This window comes from Solanum stenotomum, chromosome 1 (assembly GCF_019186545.1).
Source record: "Solanum stenotomum isolate F172 chromosome 1, ASM1918654v1, whole genome shotgun sequence".
Taxonomy (NCBI): domain Eukaryota; kingdom Viridiplantae; phylum Streptophyta; class Magnoliopsida; order Solanales; family Solanaceae; genus Solanum; species Solanum stenotomum.
In genome coordinates, this window is record NC_064282.1 from 7,822,630 (window position 1) to 7,837,975 (window position 15,346).

At 32.6% G+C, this 15,346-nt stretch overlaps 3 protein-coding genes across 3 annotated transcripts; all 3 read right to left on the bottom strand.

Moving 5' to 3' along the window:
- Positions 1–104: 104 nt before the first annotated feature.
- On the bottom strand, positions 105–524 carry LOC125853561 (agamous-like MADS-box protein AGL81). The gene has a single exon (XM_049533278.1). It carries the CDS (start codon positions 522–524, stop codon positions 105–107), a length of 420 nt encoding a protein of 139 aa, XP_049389235.1.
- A 1,418-nt stretch (positions 525–1,942) lies between these two features.
- Positions 1,943–4,571, bottom strand: LOC125877103 (COBRA-like protein 6). Its single transcript, XM_049558423.1, has 6 exons — positions 4,495–4,571; positions 4,331–4,410; positions 3,149–3,602; positions 2,886–3,042; positions 2,330–2,601; positions 1,943–2,235 (listed from the first exon to the last, which is right to left on the bottom strand). The coding sequence occupies exons 1-6, from the start codon at positions 4,553–4,555 to the stop codon at positions 1,952–1,954; spliced, it is 1,308 nt and encodes a 435-aa protein (XP_049414380.1). The 5' UTR covers positions 4,556–4,571; the 3' UTR covers positions 1,943–1,951.
- A 1,091-nt stretch (positions 4,572–5,662) lies between these two features.
- LOC125851403 (ubiquitin-like domain-containing CTD phosphatase) lies at positions 5,663–12,641 on the bottom strand. The gene is made up of 6 exons (XM_049531206.1): positions 12,320–12,641; positions 9,126–9,270; positions 6,763–6,877; positions 6,621–6,684; positions 6,334–6,499; positions 5,663–6,180 (listed from the first exon to the last, which is right to left on the bottom strand). The coding sequence occupies exons 1-6, from the start codon at positions 12,583–12,585 to the stop codon at positions 5,935–5,937; spliced, it is 1,002 nt and encodes a 333-aa protein (XP_049387163.1). The 5' UTR covers positions 12,586–12,641; the 3' UTR covers positions 5,663–5,934.
- Between the last annotated feature and the right edge of the window lie 2,705 nt (positions 12,642–15,346).

Sequence of the window (15,346 nt, forward strand, 5' to 3'; positions counted from 1 at the left end):
TCAACTGCTGTAAATCCTCGAACAAACAAGAAAAAAAAAACACAATCTCAATCTTTGAAACATTCAGAAAATACACCTGAAAAGAAAAAACCCATACAAATAAATCACTCAATTCTCTTTCTTTTCCCCTTATCAGCAATAGCAACATTCCTGTTCTCCAAGAAACGAATTCTCCTGTTGATAGCAGCAAGCTTTGATTCAACTAGCGTCAGGAGATCTTTCTCTCCTTGTTCTTCTTCTGGTTCTGGAATTGGTGTTGATGATTCCTTGTGCTTCTTTTCGGGTTTCAAATTTTGAGAGTAGAGATCAAGAACTTCCTTACAGGCATCCAAATTTTCAGGCCAAGTTTGCAGTTGCCCATTAGGACCAGTAATAACAGTACAAACCTTGATATCGCAGAGAGTTGCAAGCTCCATTGACTTCCTCTTTATGCATTCTTTCCTCACTTGATAAGACTTGGGATTGTGTGTTTTCTTATTGCTTTGATCTTCTTTTGCCTTCTTGCTTTGATCTTCGTCTGCCATAGCTTGATTGATGTAGAGTCCTGAGAAGAATGAGTATGTATATATAGATGTTTTGGGGGAAATTATAATTATTATTCCTAATTTGAATAGGAAAGAGAATCGAATGCTCTTGGGAGGTTTGGTCAAAAATTTGCTAAATGTTTTGGTATGTAAGTGTCCAGATTGGGAAAGAAATATAATATAGAAAAATAGAGTAATTGTAACTTCCCAAGTTTACTGACAACTAGGGTAGATCATCTACGTCACGCTTAGTGGGATGCGTTCTTTTTTTGGAACCTGCCAAGATAAAACCATCCAAATACAACTTAATAAATCGGGTTTATTTGGAATATGGTATACAACTTTATTAAGTAAAATATTAAATGAGAGTCCTTTTAGATTTGGTAAGACAATCTTGTGAAAATATTAGTGGTCTTTTTGTTTGACTAGGTACAGATTTACTTTCTCATATTTTCTCGCACATTCCTTTTGTATATAAAGTAAAGAGAAGTTGATTTGGTTAAAGTTTGATGATTAATCAAATTATTGAAAAAATAAATGAGAAAAAAATATATTCAATCAATTCATTCTGTTTGATTTTTCCTAATTTGTATTAGGAATAGAATTAAATTCTCTTGGGAGGTCAGTGAAAAATCTGCAAAAGTTTTAGTATGCGAATCGGAAAAGAAATACTCCATATATTGCAACTTACCAAATGGTTAGGTCGTCTGTGATCTTTTCTCTAAACCATGGAATGCTTTTATGCTTCTTTTTTCCTATTGACCCGATTAATTAAGTAGTAAGGTTAATTTGGGGTATGAAAAACAGCTCTATTAAGTAAAATATTGAAAAAGAGTTCTTTTTGGATATGGTAAGACAACTTGTGAAAATAGCGGTCTTTTTCTCTGATTAGGTATGTATTTACTTTCCTATATTTTCTCGCACATTTCTCTGATATATAAAGTAAACAGAAGTTGATTAGGTTAAAATTTGATGATTAATCAAATTATTTGAAAAAATAAATGAGAAAACAATTTTGAGTTAATCAATGAATTTTCTTTGAGTCACCACATTAGAACTAATGAATTGTGACAGGTAAGTCATGACAGAATCGTATCACTTCATATTATATTCAGCGTACTTATTTTGTTTGATTGTTCACAAATCACGTCATATTATTTTTAAAGCTACAAGGAAAAAAAAGAATTCAATTCATCACAAATTAATCAGAATAATTTCATGCTATATACAACCTAGTTATTACTCACAAATCATTCCAAACCTTCAATAATCTTTCAACCCCAACCATGGCCACCCAAAATTGGAGATCCTCAATATGTTGTTTTCCAAAGCTTTCTTTTGAAGTACAACATATAATCGTATCATACTTACATCTATGCTAGAGACTATCACTGTATAAATTAAGATTAATAACTGGTAACACTTACTTAAAATATTGTTAATATCAAACAAAAGGAGAAAACAATGATGGTAAGTATTGAAGGGGCCAAAAATTGACTAATATTTGGAAGCATTGGATATTTATCAGGTGAAGGCAAAACACACTCATAACCATTGAATGAAATCTTTCTTGGAAACATCCATCCTTCATTAAATGTGAAAATCCCTGCATCTTTATGCAGTAACAACTCACTTTGCACAACCCCACTCCTTCCTGCTTGTAGCAACATGTCATTGTAATACTTAATCCCATAAAACATCCCAGTGTCGTCTGCACGAATAAAGAATCGATTCATATAGCCGAACCCAGCTGAGTTTGTGTTTAGGCATATATAGTATGAAAGAAATGCATTGGTATAACTTACTTATATCACCATACTGATCAAGGGGCATGTAGTCGAAGCTGAAAACCTGCGTTATACTTCTCAAATTCGGGTGCAGGACCACCAAGTTCCACTGGCTGTAGTTTCTAACTAGGTTTAAGTTTCTAATAGTCATCTTCACCCTCCAATATTCTCTATAACTCTGCTTTACATGCCAATGCACCTGAATTGGGCACATGTGGCGTGTACACTCTAGTATTGGCATTGGCGGTTCGTTATGGCCTAGTTGTAAAACTGGTGGCACCTCACCACGCCTGTAGTTCCACACACAAGAAGAAAAGACATGTTAGATTAACAAGATATAACAATTTTGTTGAATATGACTTGTTACTCAGACACATGTTTTGGTGGAAACTAGAATCAGAGGCGGAGTCAGTATTTCAACCTTATGAGTTCTGGATTCTAGGAAACAGCCTCGAGTGCTAACATATTATACACTACCTCCGATCTGCCTGGATTTTGTATAGCATCTAAAGAAGATATGAACCTCTTGACTAAATAATGTACGAACATTGAGGTTAAAGAGTAAGATATTTACTTCACACATTGAGCTGCACCGTTCTGTCCCTGACAACCACAACTGCATACGGAGCAGGGCACAATTGTTTCGCTGTAGAAAGCAGACAAGGAAACACAACATGCTGGAGAAGATGATACTCTAAACTGGGAGTAAGAACAAATGACGTCCCACGTAGCTGCAACCATTACAAACAGATTTAGATTTAAATTGAAAGTTACAGTATGTTAAGGGAAGAATGATCATCCTTCCTATATAGGATGAGTAGGAGTTAGTTTACTTACTAACTGCTTGAGTCTGTCTCCGTCCTTGATCCTCATGGAACTTGGTTGGAGGGATTTTAACGGCAACACCACACGTATATCCAGGAATCCCAAGTGTGAAGTTTTCAGGCATACGAGGCTCGGATCCATCATTTAATGCACTTCCAATGCTCATCTCAAAAGAAGACACATATTTTTCAGGGTCCTGAGTCAAGGATGTCAGCACTCCTCCCTTGCAGCAATTTGCAACCTGCTTATTATACGGAGCTCCAGGAAGGAGATCAAGAATCACAGGCTCTTTCAGACAGCAATGTGGCGGGGTGTCTCCTTTGATTGCAGAACAATCACCTTGTTCTGTTGTTTCAGCACCCCACATTTGCCATATTACTTCCTTACCATGCCAATCCCAGCTTAACTTCCAACCAGGTTGCTCTACGTGACGGAAAAGTTGATAGTTGAAGATTGAAACTCTAATCTGAGATAGACAGAGAGAACGTTAGCTAATTCATCTCTACTTCCTCGAATGAGATATGATACAAAAAAATAGAAGATAACTAACATAATTTTCTTATAACAAAGATTCAGGTCCATGAACCACAACATTTTAGGAGAGTCCGAACAATATATAGCCGGTGGAAATCACCATATGAAGGGCTTTCTTTGGATTGAATTACTTCTCCTAATTCACTACATACTTTTACTATATCATTTTTACCAAACAAGAACTTATAGAAAACATCAAACTAACAGCTAATAACTAACTAATTTTTCATCTCAGTTATTTTTAAAATTCATTTATCTTACAATCCCTCGTTCATCAGCAAAAAAAAAAATATTTAAAAAAATTAGAAAGTGGATCTGCCCAAAATCACACAAACACCACCATTACTATTATAACTCAACAACTATAATAACAGAAAAAAATTAAATGATCACAATCAGAAATCATGAAAAAAAAATACAGTTGTTTATCACAATGTCATTTTTCAGCTAAGGTTCGAAACTCGGTGGATAATGGCCCAGGCCCGGCCCTCTACCACATCACAAACAAACTTTAACCTAATATAATGAACAATTCATAGGACTGAGAAGTCGTCTTATCATGCTACTGGCTTTGAACCGGATTGCTACCTTATGAGTATCTTTTATTAATTTTCTGTTATACTATTGTGTGTATTTTAATTGTAACGAAAAAAAACTTACTTGGTGATTAACCTCAGTGCTTGTAGTCACATCCCATCTGATAGTGATATTACCCATTGGGTCCATTGGATCATAGCCATCTGCATCATAACTAAAATTAATCATCACAAAATCTCAAACACAAACAAAATTACATAAGAAAAAAAAAACAGAAAAATACTCACAAACAACTGGATAAATAAGAAATATGAGGTCTAACACTAAGATTAGACCAAAATTACCCATTGATCTTTGATTATTTTTTGAATAAATAAATTAATTAATTCAGTGGTGATTCATACATTCATAAAACTCAAGATTTTGTTAGAACTGTGAAAATGAAGAAGAAAAAAGAGAGAGGAAGATAATACACTGGATTTAGTAATAAATAAAATGAGAATGAATTTAAGGAGATCGTTTTTATTTGTTCAAAAAATAATTAAGACTATATGACTTAGTACTAAGAATACGTATCTATAGGGTGACGTTTGAATGTAATGTTACGAACTAATCTCTAATTGTACAAAATATGTTACTGCTAATAATGCTTTCCATTTTTGTGACATCTATCATATTCATACTATGTGACAAATGATAATTGGTTTAACGAGATGAATGATAATAGTATATGGATTGTTACGTGAGAATCATATATTTATAGATTCATAATTTAAGAACTTTTTTGTATTTGCGTGGGGAATACAATGAGATTTAAACCCTTTATATCAGGGTGAAGATTTGGACAACTCTCCAACTAAGCTACGTACACCTCACATGTCTTTTAAACTATTTAAGTAATGTTATCTCCAAATATTCCAGTCTGTAACAAAGCAAACTTTCCAGTATAATCCATTTTATATCATAATCAAATTAAAGCTCATGTAGCTATTTTCGTACTTCATTTCTTCAAAAGGGAGTATATGCAAAATCAAACTACAAACTTACAGGATGCGTATATATTTATTTAGGGACAATAGCAGTTTGGTTCCGTATTGATAAATTTTAATTTTGATCCTTGTGAAATCTAAAAAAAACATATCTAATCATTAATTAACTGAAATTTTTGTGTGTCAAACTTGAACTCTTCTTTGAACTATATTACCGGGAGTAAAAACACAAGTTTAACAAAACACATGAATAACTAAGTGATAAAATGCTTAATAATTATGTTAAATTTGTAAATATTCACGAGCAAAGGGATCAAATATGCACATATCAATTAATTGGAGTTAAATGTGCTAAATCATATCACAAGGACTAAAGTTAAAATTTAGCAATAACTGAAGGACCAAAAATCCTACTTACCCATTTTTTGCACTTAGCTGGAATAAGAAAGATGAAATGCGTCGAGACAAGAAAATGAAGTCTTGATTTTAGCACTGAATCAGACAATAATGTTAACAACCATGACTCGTAGAATAAGTAACTTAATGAAACACAAAAATCGATATTCATCCAAATACAAAATGACTTCAGCAAAACATAGTCCCTTCTGCCTAATAATTAGAAGTATACATCAGAAATATTCAGTTATCTCCTAGTAGTGGAACGGAATGGATACATTTCTCTTTGTATTGTCCAACACAAATCATTTTTCCGTCGACTTCGGGAGGAGTTGCAGACGCTTAGGAATATCTGTGTTTTTTGAAACTGACTCCATCGAAGGACTCCCATTTTTTATGATCGAGAACGCTCAAGTCATCAAGATCTGAAATAGCAAACAAATATTGAGTGAGTTTCATGAGCTCGTCATCACTGCTCCGATTAGCGTGTGCCTTTCTGAATGGCTTTATAGGCAACCCATTTTGAGGGTTCATCACGAAGTTCCTTCGCAGGTCATCAAACATTATAGTATTTTTGGGACTGTAAAACTGCACAATAATCAAGATTACATGTTAGTGTGCCAAATTACCATCTTTCAGACACTTATTCAGAATATCGAACTTTAGATAGTGATGCCACCATAATGTTTAATGCCATAAATTCATTGAAGAAGAAGCAACTAAATAAAGAAAAAAGCCAACCTCTGGAAAATGAGCCCAAATTAGGCCTAACGGCTTGCAATCGAAAACTCCATAATGATCCGATTGTACTGTTATCATGGCCATATGGTCCAGCATAGCTGTAATTTTGTAGTTTGGATTATCGAGTACACCAAGTTGTTTCATTTTCACCTCAACCCACTTCATGCTGCAAAAAGAAAATGAGTAAGGTCATGCATATAGATCACAACCCTCTTCCCCAAAAAATACTATGATTTCAAAAACATCAGAGTTATCATTTATCAATGGTCCTAAAAGCAAATACTCACCTAGTTGCCGACCATATCATGATGTCATATGCTGCATAAGCAGCCGAGAGAAACTCATGAAGATCTGCATGCAGTAATTGACAAAATTAAACACCAAACAAGCTAAGGATAACTGGAAAATATTGGCAAATAAGACACTTACATGGCCTCATTAGTTCGAGTGGATTCTCTGCAGTTGACCGGTGATCAAACAAAGTATAATCAATATCCAGAACAAGCAGCTTTTTACCTTCACGGCAAGGATTACGGAGCACAATCTGAATAATCACCAATATGATCATCATAAAAAGGCAAGTCACACATCATGTGTTTTTAAGCCACACATATCAGCTGTTTATTATTGAGAAAATATACTGGATGTAATTTTAAATAACTATAACTAGTTATAGTTGAATGCACCAATAGCCACATCTTACCAAAAAAGCAACTTGGCTATTTTTAGAAAAATAGTTAAGAATCTGTGCACCAATAATGAATAGTCAAAATACTTTCTGGTGTTATTTTGTTTTGGTTCTTTTCTCTTTTTTACCGGGTGAAGGAGGGCTTGGTAGTAAAAATTAAAGTAACCCAACAACAAATTAAAGCAATATCCCCATCTAATCAGAAAGAATAGCCACAGCCAGGTCCTCTAATTCTTTTACAAATCATTTTGTATGTTGATAAAGTCCGTCTCTCTAACTCCTTCCATCATCTTCCCTACACCCACTCCACCCAAAACCTCCCAGCAACCAAATATGAAATCCCTCCCATTTCAATTCCCACACCCCATCATGTGGATTTATTTACACTTCTTCTCTACTTCCATGGATCACCCCATTAATGTACTTTCTCTCTGCTCCTTCCAACTCCCACCAGCCCCTCACCCGAGGAAAAAAAAAAAAAGAACCAAAACAAAATAACATCAGAAAGTATTTTGAAATATGAAACTGATAATAATAAATTAGTCTAGCTATGTTACAACTCAAAACATTATATTGTTGAGAAGCAGAAGTTCCCATCATTTAAATATACCAAATAGAGGCAAATGAAGCAAGCCACACAATATCCTCATTATTTTCAGTCCAAAGAGAGAAATTTGAAGAATATCTGATGATCACTTAATTTTTTGATCAAGTAAAAGGTTTCATTGATAATGTCAAGGTAACTTGGCCATTTACAAGTGGAATACCAACAAGAGGAGAATCCTACAAAAAATGGTTCTCTCCAAAAGACACCCAATCCTCTATACACACTGGAACTACATGGGTGTACCAAAGGAAAATAAAGAATCGGAGACTACTCCTTAAATGAGCAAACCTCATCTCCATCCCTTCAAAAGCTCTCCTATTTCTCTCTTTCCAAACGACCCACATTAAAGCAAGAGTAGTAACATTCCAAGGCTTGTGCCTTCTTCTCCTAGCTCCACTCTTCCACGTGAACATCAATTCATTCACGGATCTTGGCATTACCCAAGAAACACCAAACCATCTAAAAGTATTCTCCCATCACCCCATGGCTAATTCGCAATGTAACAAAATATGCTCCACGTCCTCAACCGTATCCTTAGAAAGGAAACACCCTTACAAAGGAAACATCAGCTCAAGCAAGGAACCTTTTGTTCCTAAGATTCTCCACCATCAAAATCACCCTTCTAGTAACTAGCCACGTGAAAAAGCATACCATCCTCGGCACCTTAGGTATCCAAACTGATGCATATGGAAAGTTATCATCTATCCTAACCAATAAGCTTCTACGCATAGAAGGACTTAACCGAAAACATATTGTTATTCCCCAACTCCCAACTCAAAGCATTGGATCTGTCGACTGGCTCGCATTGCTTTTGAAGTAACTCTAGCAATCTCTGGAGCTCGCTCACCGCCCAATCCTGAAAATTCCTCCTAAACCTCAAATCCCAAACAGTTCCATCACTACGAAGTATAAATATTTCCTAAATCATTTCTGAACTATTGGATATACATGGTAGGTGTGCATCTGAGTTTGAATCATTCGATGAACTGAGTCTGTTGTTAAGGTGGTGTTACGTTATACACGAACTTTAAAATTTGAAAACAATGGATTTCTTGGTTTACTAAACAAAAGGCAAAAGAATCTAAACTTGATCAAAATTCTAAATCACTCCAGACCCAATATTTTTCGTTTTCTTTGAATAAAACAATTTTCCTTCACATCAGCATCCAAGATGGTGTCCTCCTCAAAAAAAAAATCCAAGATGGTAATATAAAAAGATCCTGAATTATAATGGAATATATTCCGTATTATAAACTTTTGTTAACGTTATTCTTCTTTCATAATTGTAGAAAGAATTCCTCTATTTCCAAATCCGACCATCATTCTCTCCGCGCATAGGAAAGAATGATTGTCTCCATAAATGTGTTCAATTAGTTTTCCCAATGACGCATACAAGTAAAAACAAATATAGTATGAAGGATATCAGCGTAAAAGGTCCACAAGTTTCATGTACATCCAATTTTCATTATAAGAACAGGGAAGTGTTAAGGGAACAACCTTGTGCTGTGCAATGCGCCTTCTCAACTTCTCTTTGTTGACTTCTTTATCCTTTATATCTACAGCTTCGTCTTGCTCAATCTCAAAATCATCAATGATATCTGGAGATTCCACTTGATCCACAATTATATCATCTTCAACTGTCCTGCAAATCAAAATAATACTCATTACCCCTAAAAAAATTGAACAGCTACTCATTTCTATACTGGGTATGTTGCTGTTGTACTCATTACCCTTAATTAAAGTCTGATAGTTAGCAGTTTTTTCTTCAATAAGCTTAGTTGCACTATATCGTAGCAACAAGAACTTAAACAAGAGTTCATAGAAGACTTGTGGATACAGTAACAAAAATCTATTACCTTATCATAATTGAACTCTTCTTCTCATAATTCAAATTTTATAAACTCAAGCAACAATGCACATACGACACACATAATAACTTATCCCTAAAGATGAAGGGAAGAAGAGAAAAAGAGAGAAGAAAAATAAATGGAATTATAAATTGAAGAAAAATAAGGATGTAGTTTTCATATTTCAAGCATCACCAAGAACATTACATCAAACAAATTATCTAGAAAATATCAAAAAAAAAAACTGAGTGGACAATTATATATATATTTTTTTTTATGACAAGGGAAACCCGCAGCCGCTACCCTTTGGGTGCGCACAGGGTAAAACCCCCGCTCCTATGCAATAGCTCGCAAATCACATAAGAGAGGTAACCCGCACTAGGCAAGCCCGGTGCGACGAGCTCGACCCAGAAGGAAAACCCCTTGCTTTCGCTGGCAAGGGGTTTCGAACTTGAGACCTCCAACATGGAAGTCCCAAGCCCAAACCACTGGGCCACCCCGAAGGGTGAGTGGACAATTATATTGATAGCCAACATTTGGTATGTCAACTAAACCCCGCATTAGATGCCATATTTCAAATTGGCCATTTGTTTGCATTATCCAATATCATCTGGAGGTGATTTTTGACAATAAATGGATTAGAAAATCCAACCATATTACGACATTAATGACAAAAGTTATCTCTTGGTACATCGCAAAAGATAATAATCTAGGCAGATGTAGGAAGGTAATTTAACCCACTTATAGACCACATGCAAATTAAATGTTTTTTTCTTAAAGTTTCTTTGATTGATACTTCTAATTGAAATACAGAATTTTGAGCTTATTTTACATATTATAATATAACGAATCATATTTAAGAATGATTTTACCATTTTTGTTGCAGTAACTTTTGTAACAGATGAGTAGTTATTTGATATATTAAGACCTAGGGCATTATTGCCCAGACGTTCAAGTTTGTTCCAATCCATGCATATAGCCTGAACATTAAGCATAATATGAATTGTCTCATATTGTGAATCTTTGCTACTTTATAATTTCATATTGTGATTCTTTTCTTGTTTTTTTGAACATTTCATATTGTGATTCTTTACAACTACAATCTCCATATTATTATTCTCTCCATCTAACAATCCATGTATTACTTAACTGTTCTACCAAACCTTATGGTAAAAAGAAAAGGTTAGACTTGGCGCTACCAGATCTTACCTCAAATGATCAGCAATTTGATCTATATTATATAGCACCCATGATTCTACTTAGCATAAATTGACCAGAAAAAAGTTAAGAGGGGAACTTCCTTCAGAATAAGATGCAAAAGCACTCTCTCATACCAAACCACATAATAAAGATGGCTTTCATTGCACATAATCTTTTGTAACAAGATAAGCATATTAAAGAAGGCTTGAAAAAAAAAGCCTGTCATCTCAACCTTCCTCTTAAATATCCTGCATCGAAAAAGGTATTCCTTTATGGAGAGACTTCCCCTCTCTAATTGCCTAAAGCGAGTTGCATCTAAAGAGCCTAAAGCGATATTCTTCTCATCCAACTAAAAGAAATCAGATGGGACAACAACAGAAAAATGGTCTCATTCCCTATAGCCGAACACCTTACATCAAACATGCACAAGATTAATAATTCACCTTCCATGTTAAGAATATCAACAACTTATCATAAGCAATCAATCATGGTATGAGGCCGGAAAATTAACCTGTGAATATAACATTTATGGAACACTTACACCAAAGGAACACTAACAGAAGAAAATAACAGTCTATTTTGGTGTCCAGTGAAATATGCAAATGTACAGCTTCGCCGAAGGTTTTCTTGAGTCTAGCCGAAAATTGTTCAAATTGGTTTGTGGATCATTAACGTGAATGTTTTCTTTTGGTTTTATCTTTTCTTTTTTTAAACAGGTCTCATAAGACTCTTAGCTTGGCTGTTGTGATAAGCATAACTGTCAATATCCTTTTGAGCATTCGACTATTGCTAAATACATGGGACACCTACTTGGCATTCAGTACTCGCCAATAACAGCCAAAGATTTATCTTTTTCTAATGTCAAATGCATTAATGCATGCAGCATTGACTTAAAAATAATGGTACGACATGGTGTCACATGTTCATCTGCTGTAGTGATTCATTTAGATGCAAAATGCTAGGTACCATCTGGTTTTAGCAGAAAAAAGTTACATTTATATCATACAGAACTGATACCTATCATGCAATTTGATCCGTACGGAAAATAACAAGAAAAAGGAGATCTTTCTCTCTACTTGATCCATCCTCTACCCAAAATGTATAAGTAGTTAAGAATTATTTTGATTGATGAGATCTTATTTTATTTCATTTTTCATATCCAGACTTGTTTTACATTTACTAATTGGTTAATTCAAACTACCTTATTATCTTAACTACAAATTTAACGACAAAAGAAACCTTTCACCAATACAGGTTGTTGGTAAGAACAATTAAAATGAGGACATGCTTATAAGTTATCAACTCATACTTCAAATTATACAATTTGACAATCAGCATATATGTCTCTGTATACTTTTCTGTTCAAAATGAGATTAAAAACTCAGTTCAAATCCCAGCAAAGGCAAAAAAAAGATGAGATTCTCTAATCTGCCTAAGCATACCCAAAACATTCATCAGTCATAAAATAGTATATACTAAAAAAAAAATATTAAAAAATCAACATATAGAGATTGTAATTAATCATACAACTAAATCTCAATCCCAAATTAATCAGCATTGTCCGTCTATACGAAAACTCTACATCAAATTCAGTACATTCGGACCCGACTTTGGGGATAAAAAAAAAAGGAGGGAAAAGCTCACCCGATCATAGTCATCTTGAAGGAGGATTTGAGAGGAATTTGAGATAGAAGAAGAGAATCATCAGCGAGTTTTGCACCAACTTTTGGGTATAGAAGCTTCTGGCGTTTAGGCAAAACATTTGTGACTTCACATATCCGTCGTTTCAACTCGCCGACGGTGTCATCGCCGCAGACTCTGACGGTATGCTCTTTACCGCTCCATTTCACCGCCAGTGTCAACTCTTCCACCGTCATCGGAGACACCGCCGACGATGATTCCGAAGCCATTTTTTTTTCGTTACTTCTCAAATGCACTAGGTACACTTCGTAAGTGCAATGTTTACGCCTCTTTACTTTTAATTTTAAGTTTTAAAAAAATATATATTTATGCCTCTTTACTTTTAATTTTAAGTTTTAAAAATATATATATTTATGCCTCTTTACTTTTAATTTTAAGTTTTTTTTAAAAAAAAAATTGAGGGTGAGATTACAATCTGGGAATTATACCTTCACCAATAAGGTGTGTGTGTTCAGCTAAACAATTAACTAAGTTATTAAGATTTTTCAATGTAATTGATTGGGAGAAGAATATTTTCTAAAAAATTTCGATAAGTCAAATTATTTTTAAAATATTTATTTATTAAATAAGCTTCTTAAATTCAATGATACTCAGATGAAAGTAAAAAAAATAATAATTATAATGGTATCTCACACTAACTATCTCCTTTCTACTCACAATTCACAAACGTTAATAACAACTAAATTAAGTTGATAACCTAAAATCAAATTTTAATGAGAGTCTTTGATTATTATTTTTTAAAAAAGGAAAATTTTGTTTTAAATCTATATTTCTTGAGACATTGTTGATGTAAGTTAAGATTTTATCAATTTTAAATTTAGAAATATATTTCAACATCTTTAAATTGATATAACTATTACAAAGACTTATTAACATTATTCTAGAAATATAAAGATACTTGAAGAAAGAAAATCTTTTTATTTGATTGGGTATATATTAACTATAGTATTATTTTCTTAAGATATTTAATTTGAAAAATAAGTTTAAAATATCAAACATTGTTTATTATTATGTTTCAAGAACTTTCTGAGGTTAAAATTTTATGGTTTTGGTTCCTCTCTATTTTATTTTTTTATTTTTTTTAATCTTATTTAAATTGAAGACACATGACATATAAAAAAATCAATGACTAAATTTAATTGATTAGCAAATTTTAATTATGATTTGGATAATTTATACTTCATGAAAAAATATAATTGAGTGGAAAGGAATAAAATTTGTTTTGACTAAAAATATAGTAGAAACATATCATTTATGTATGATAACAAAACAAGGTACATCATACGATTATTTTGAAAATTATATCTTTGCAACTTTGTATCTTTATACGATATTTGCTTTATGAAAGTAGTTTCATCAACCTAGCATTTTTCATTTTTTTTTAAAAGGCACGTATGTAAATATTTATTTTACTTTTTTAAAAAATCTTTTCATTCTCTTTTATCTTTTACTTAAAGTAAGTTAACAACGTAATTCTTTAATTAAAAAAATTATCTTGTATTTATAATTTAAAACCTTTTTTCCACTTTTTTACTTTCATTCATTATTTTCTCTCTTTTTTTTTGTTGATTTATTATTGTTTTTTATTGTTTTTGTCTTTCTTTTAATTTGATTTCAAATGTTTTGTATTTAAAATAAATTAATTTCAGATGAATATTAAAAAAAAAAGGTGAAAAAGTCAAATAAAATATTAACGAACATTAAAATTAAAGGACACTTTTTTAAAAAATAAAAATTATTTGTTAAAAAATACACGTAATTTTTTTTAAAAAAAATAATTAAAGGTGAAAAGATAAAAATTTAATAAAAGTGAAAAAAAATTAAAGTGAGGAAGGAAATAAATATTTTACAAAGAAAGAAATGAAAATGATTAAATATATACAAGTTTCAATGTCAATAATTATGTAAAATAATTAATTGTCAAATCAATTAAAAAATGGCATGTGCCCACCGATTTACATATTAGCTGTCTTGAGAATTTTAATGACACGTGTCCAATTTCTATTGGTCAATACCGCTTCAAAAAAGTTTTCATGTGTGCAGTCACGCTAGGTGCACATCAACACAGAAGGTGCACAAAGTGCATAAAATCAGTTTAATAATAATGGAACCTCAGTTAAATTAAGATGTGTCACTAAAAATTCTACCATAATTTAAAGAATTATTATGCCTCAACCCTTTAGATTTCATTGATCACATATTTCATAGTTAACTTTAATAAAGTCCACAGATATTTAAAATTCAAGTTAAGTTGACCAATAAATATTTATTAATTAAAGTCCAAGCATATATAAAATTCAAGTTATTTTGGTCAATAAAAATTTATTAGTAATTATTTTCAAATGGCATTTGATTCATGTAATGCAGTCATAGTAAGGAGACACCTCAACCTTTCTCCCATCTAATATTATTTACCTTTTCCACCGCTAGAAGCCTAGACTTGTTTCCTAGCTAACTCTCCTTTGATTAATTTCTTTCTTTCCCATGGCTTCCAACCACAAGCATTTTGTTGTGAAGTACTCTTTTTATCCGTAATTACTTATCTACTTTAGAATTGACACAATTATTAATATAGTGAATTTATCATTTTTATCTCTATTACAAATTGAATGAATTAAAAATTGAGATAAGTGTTAAAAATACACCTAAACTATTCTTTTTTTAGTTTCATACCTAAATTATTGAGAGTATGAATTTCATACCTAAATTATCATTTATTAGTTTGAGAAACACACCTCACTGGGGTGTGTAATACACTCTCTCTTTTATTTGAAAAAATCTTAACACATGGCATTTCACGTAGATAAAATATTCAACTTTGGCAAAAATCAAATAATAAACTATTAATATTAATTAAATATTAAAGTTTGAAGTTACTACCCCCACCCGCACAAAGGATTTTTTTTTTTAAAAAAAAAAATCAATTATTTTTCTTATCCCACTCCACCACCTCCCTCCCCCACCCCCCCC

Coding starts and splice junctions, on each gene's coding strand:
- LOC125853561 (XM_049533278.1), bottom strand. CDS start 524: ATGGCAGACGAAGATCAAAGCAAGAAGGCAAAAGAAGATCAAAGCAAT.
- LOC125877103 (XM_049558423.1), bottom strand. CDS start 4,555: ATGGGTAATTTTGGTCTAATCTTAGTGTTAGACCTCATATTTCTTATT. Junction 3,603..4,330: donor GCACTGAGGTTAATCACCAA/GTAAGTTTTTTT, acceptor TGTCTATCTCAG/ATTAGAGTTTCAATCTTCAA. Junction 3,043..3,148: donor GAGACAGACTCAAGCAGTTA/GTAAGTAAACTA, acceptor TAATGGTTGCAG/CTACGTGGGACGTCATTTGT.
- LOC125851403 (XM_049531206.1), bottom strand. CDS start 12,585: ATGGCTTCGGAATCATCGTCGGCGGTGTCTCCGATGACGGTGGAAGAG. Junction 6,685..6,762: donor ACTCGAACTAATGAGGCCAT/GTAAGTGTCTTA, acceptor TACTGCATGCAG/ATCTTCATGAGTTTCTCTCG. Junction 6,181..6,333: donor TTTGGGCTCATTTTCCAGAG/GTTGGCTTTTTT, acceptor ATTATTGTGCAG/TTTTACAGTCCCAAAAATAC.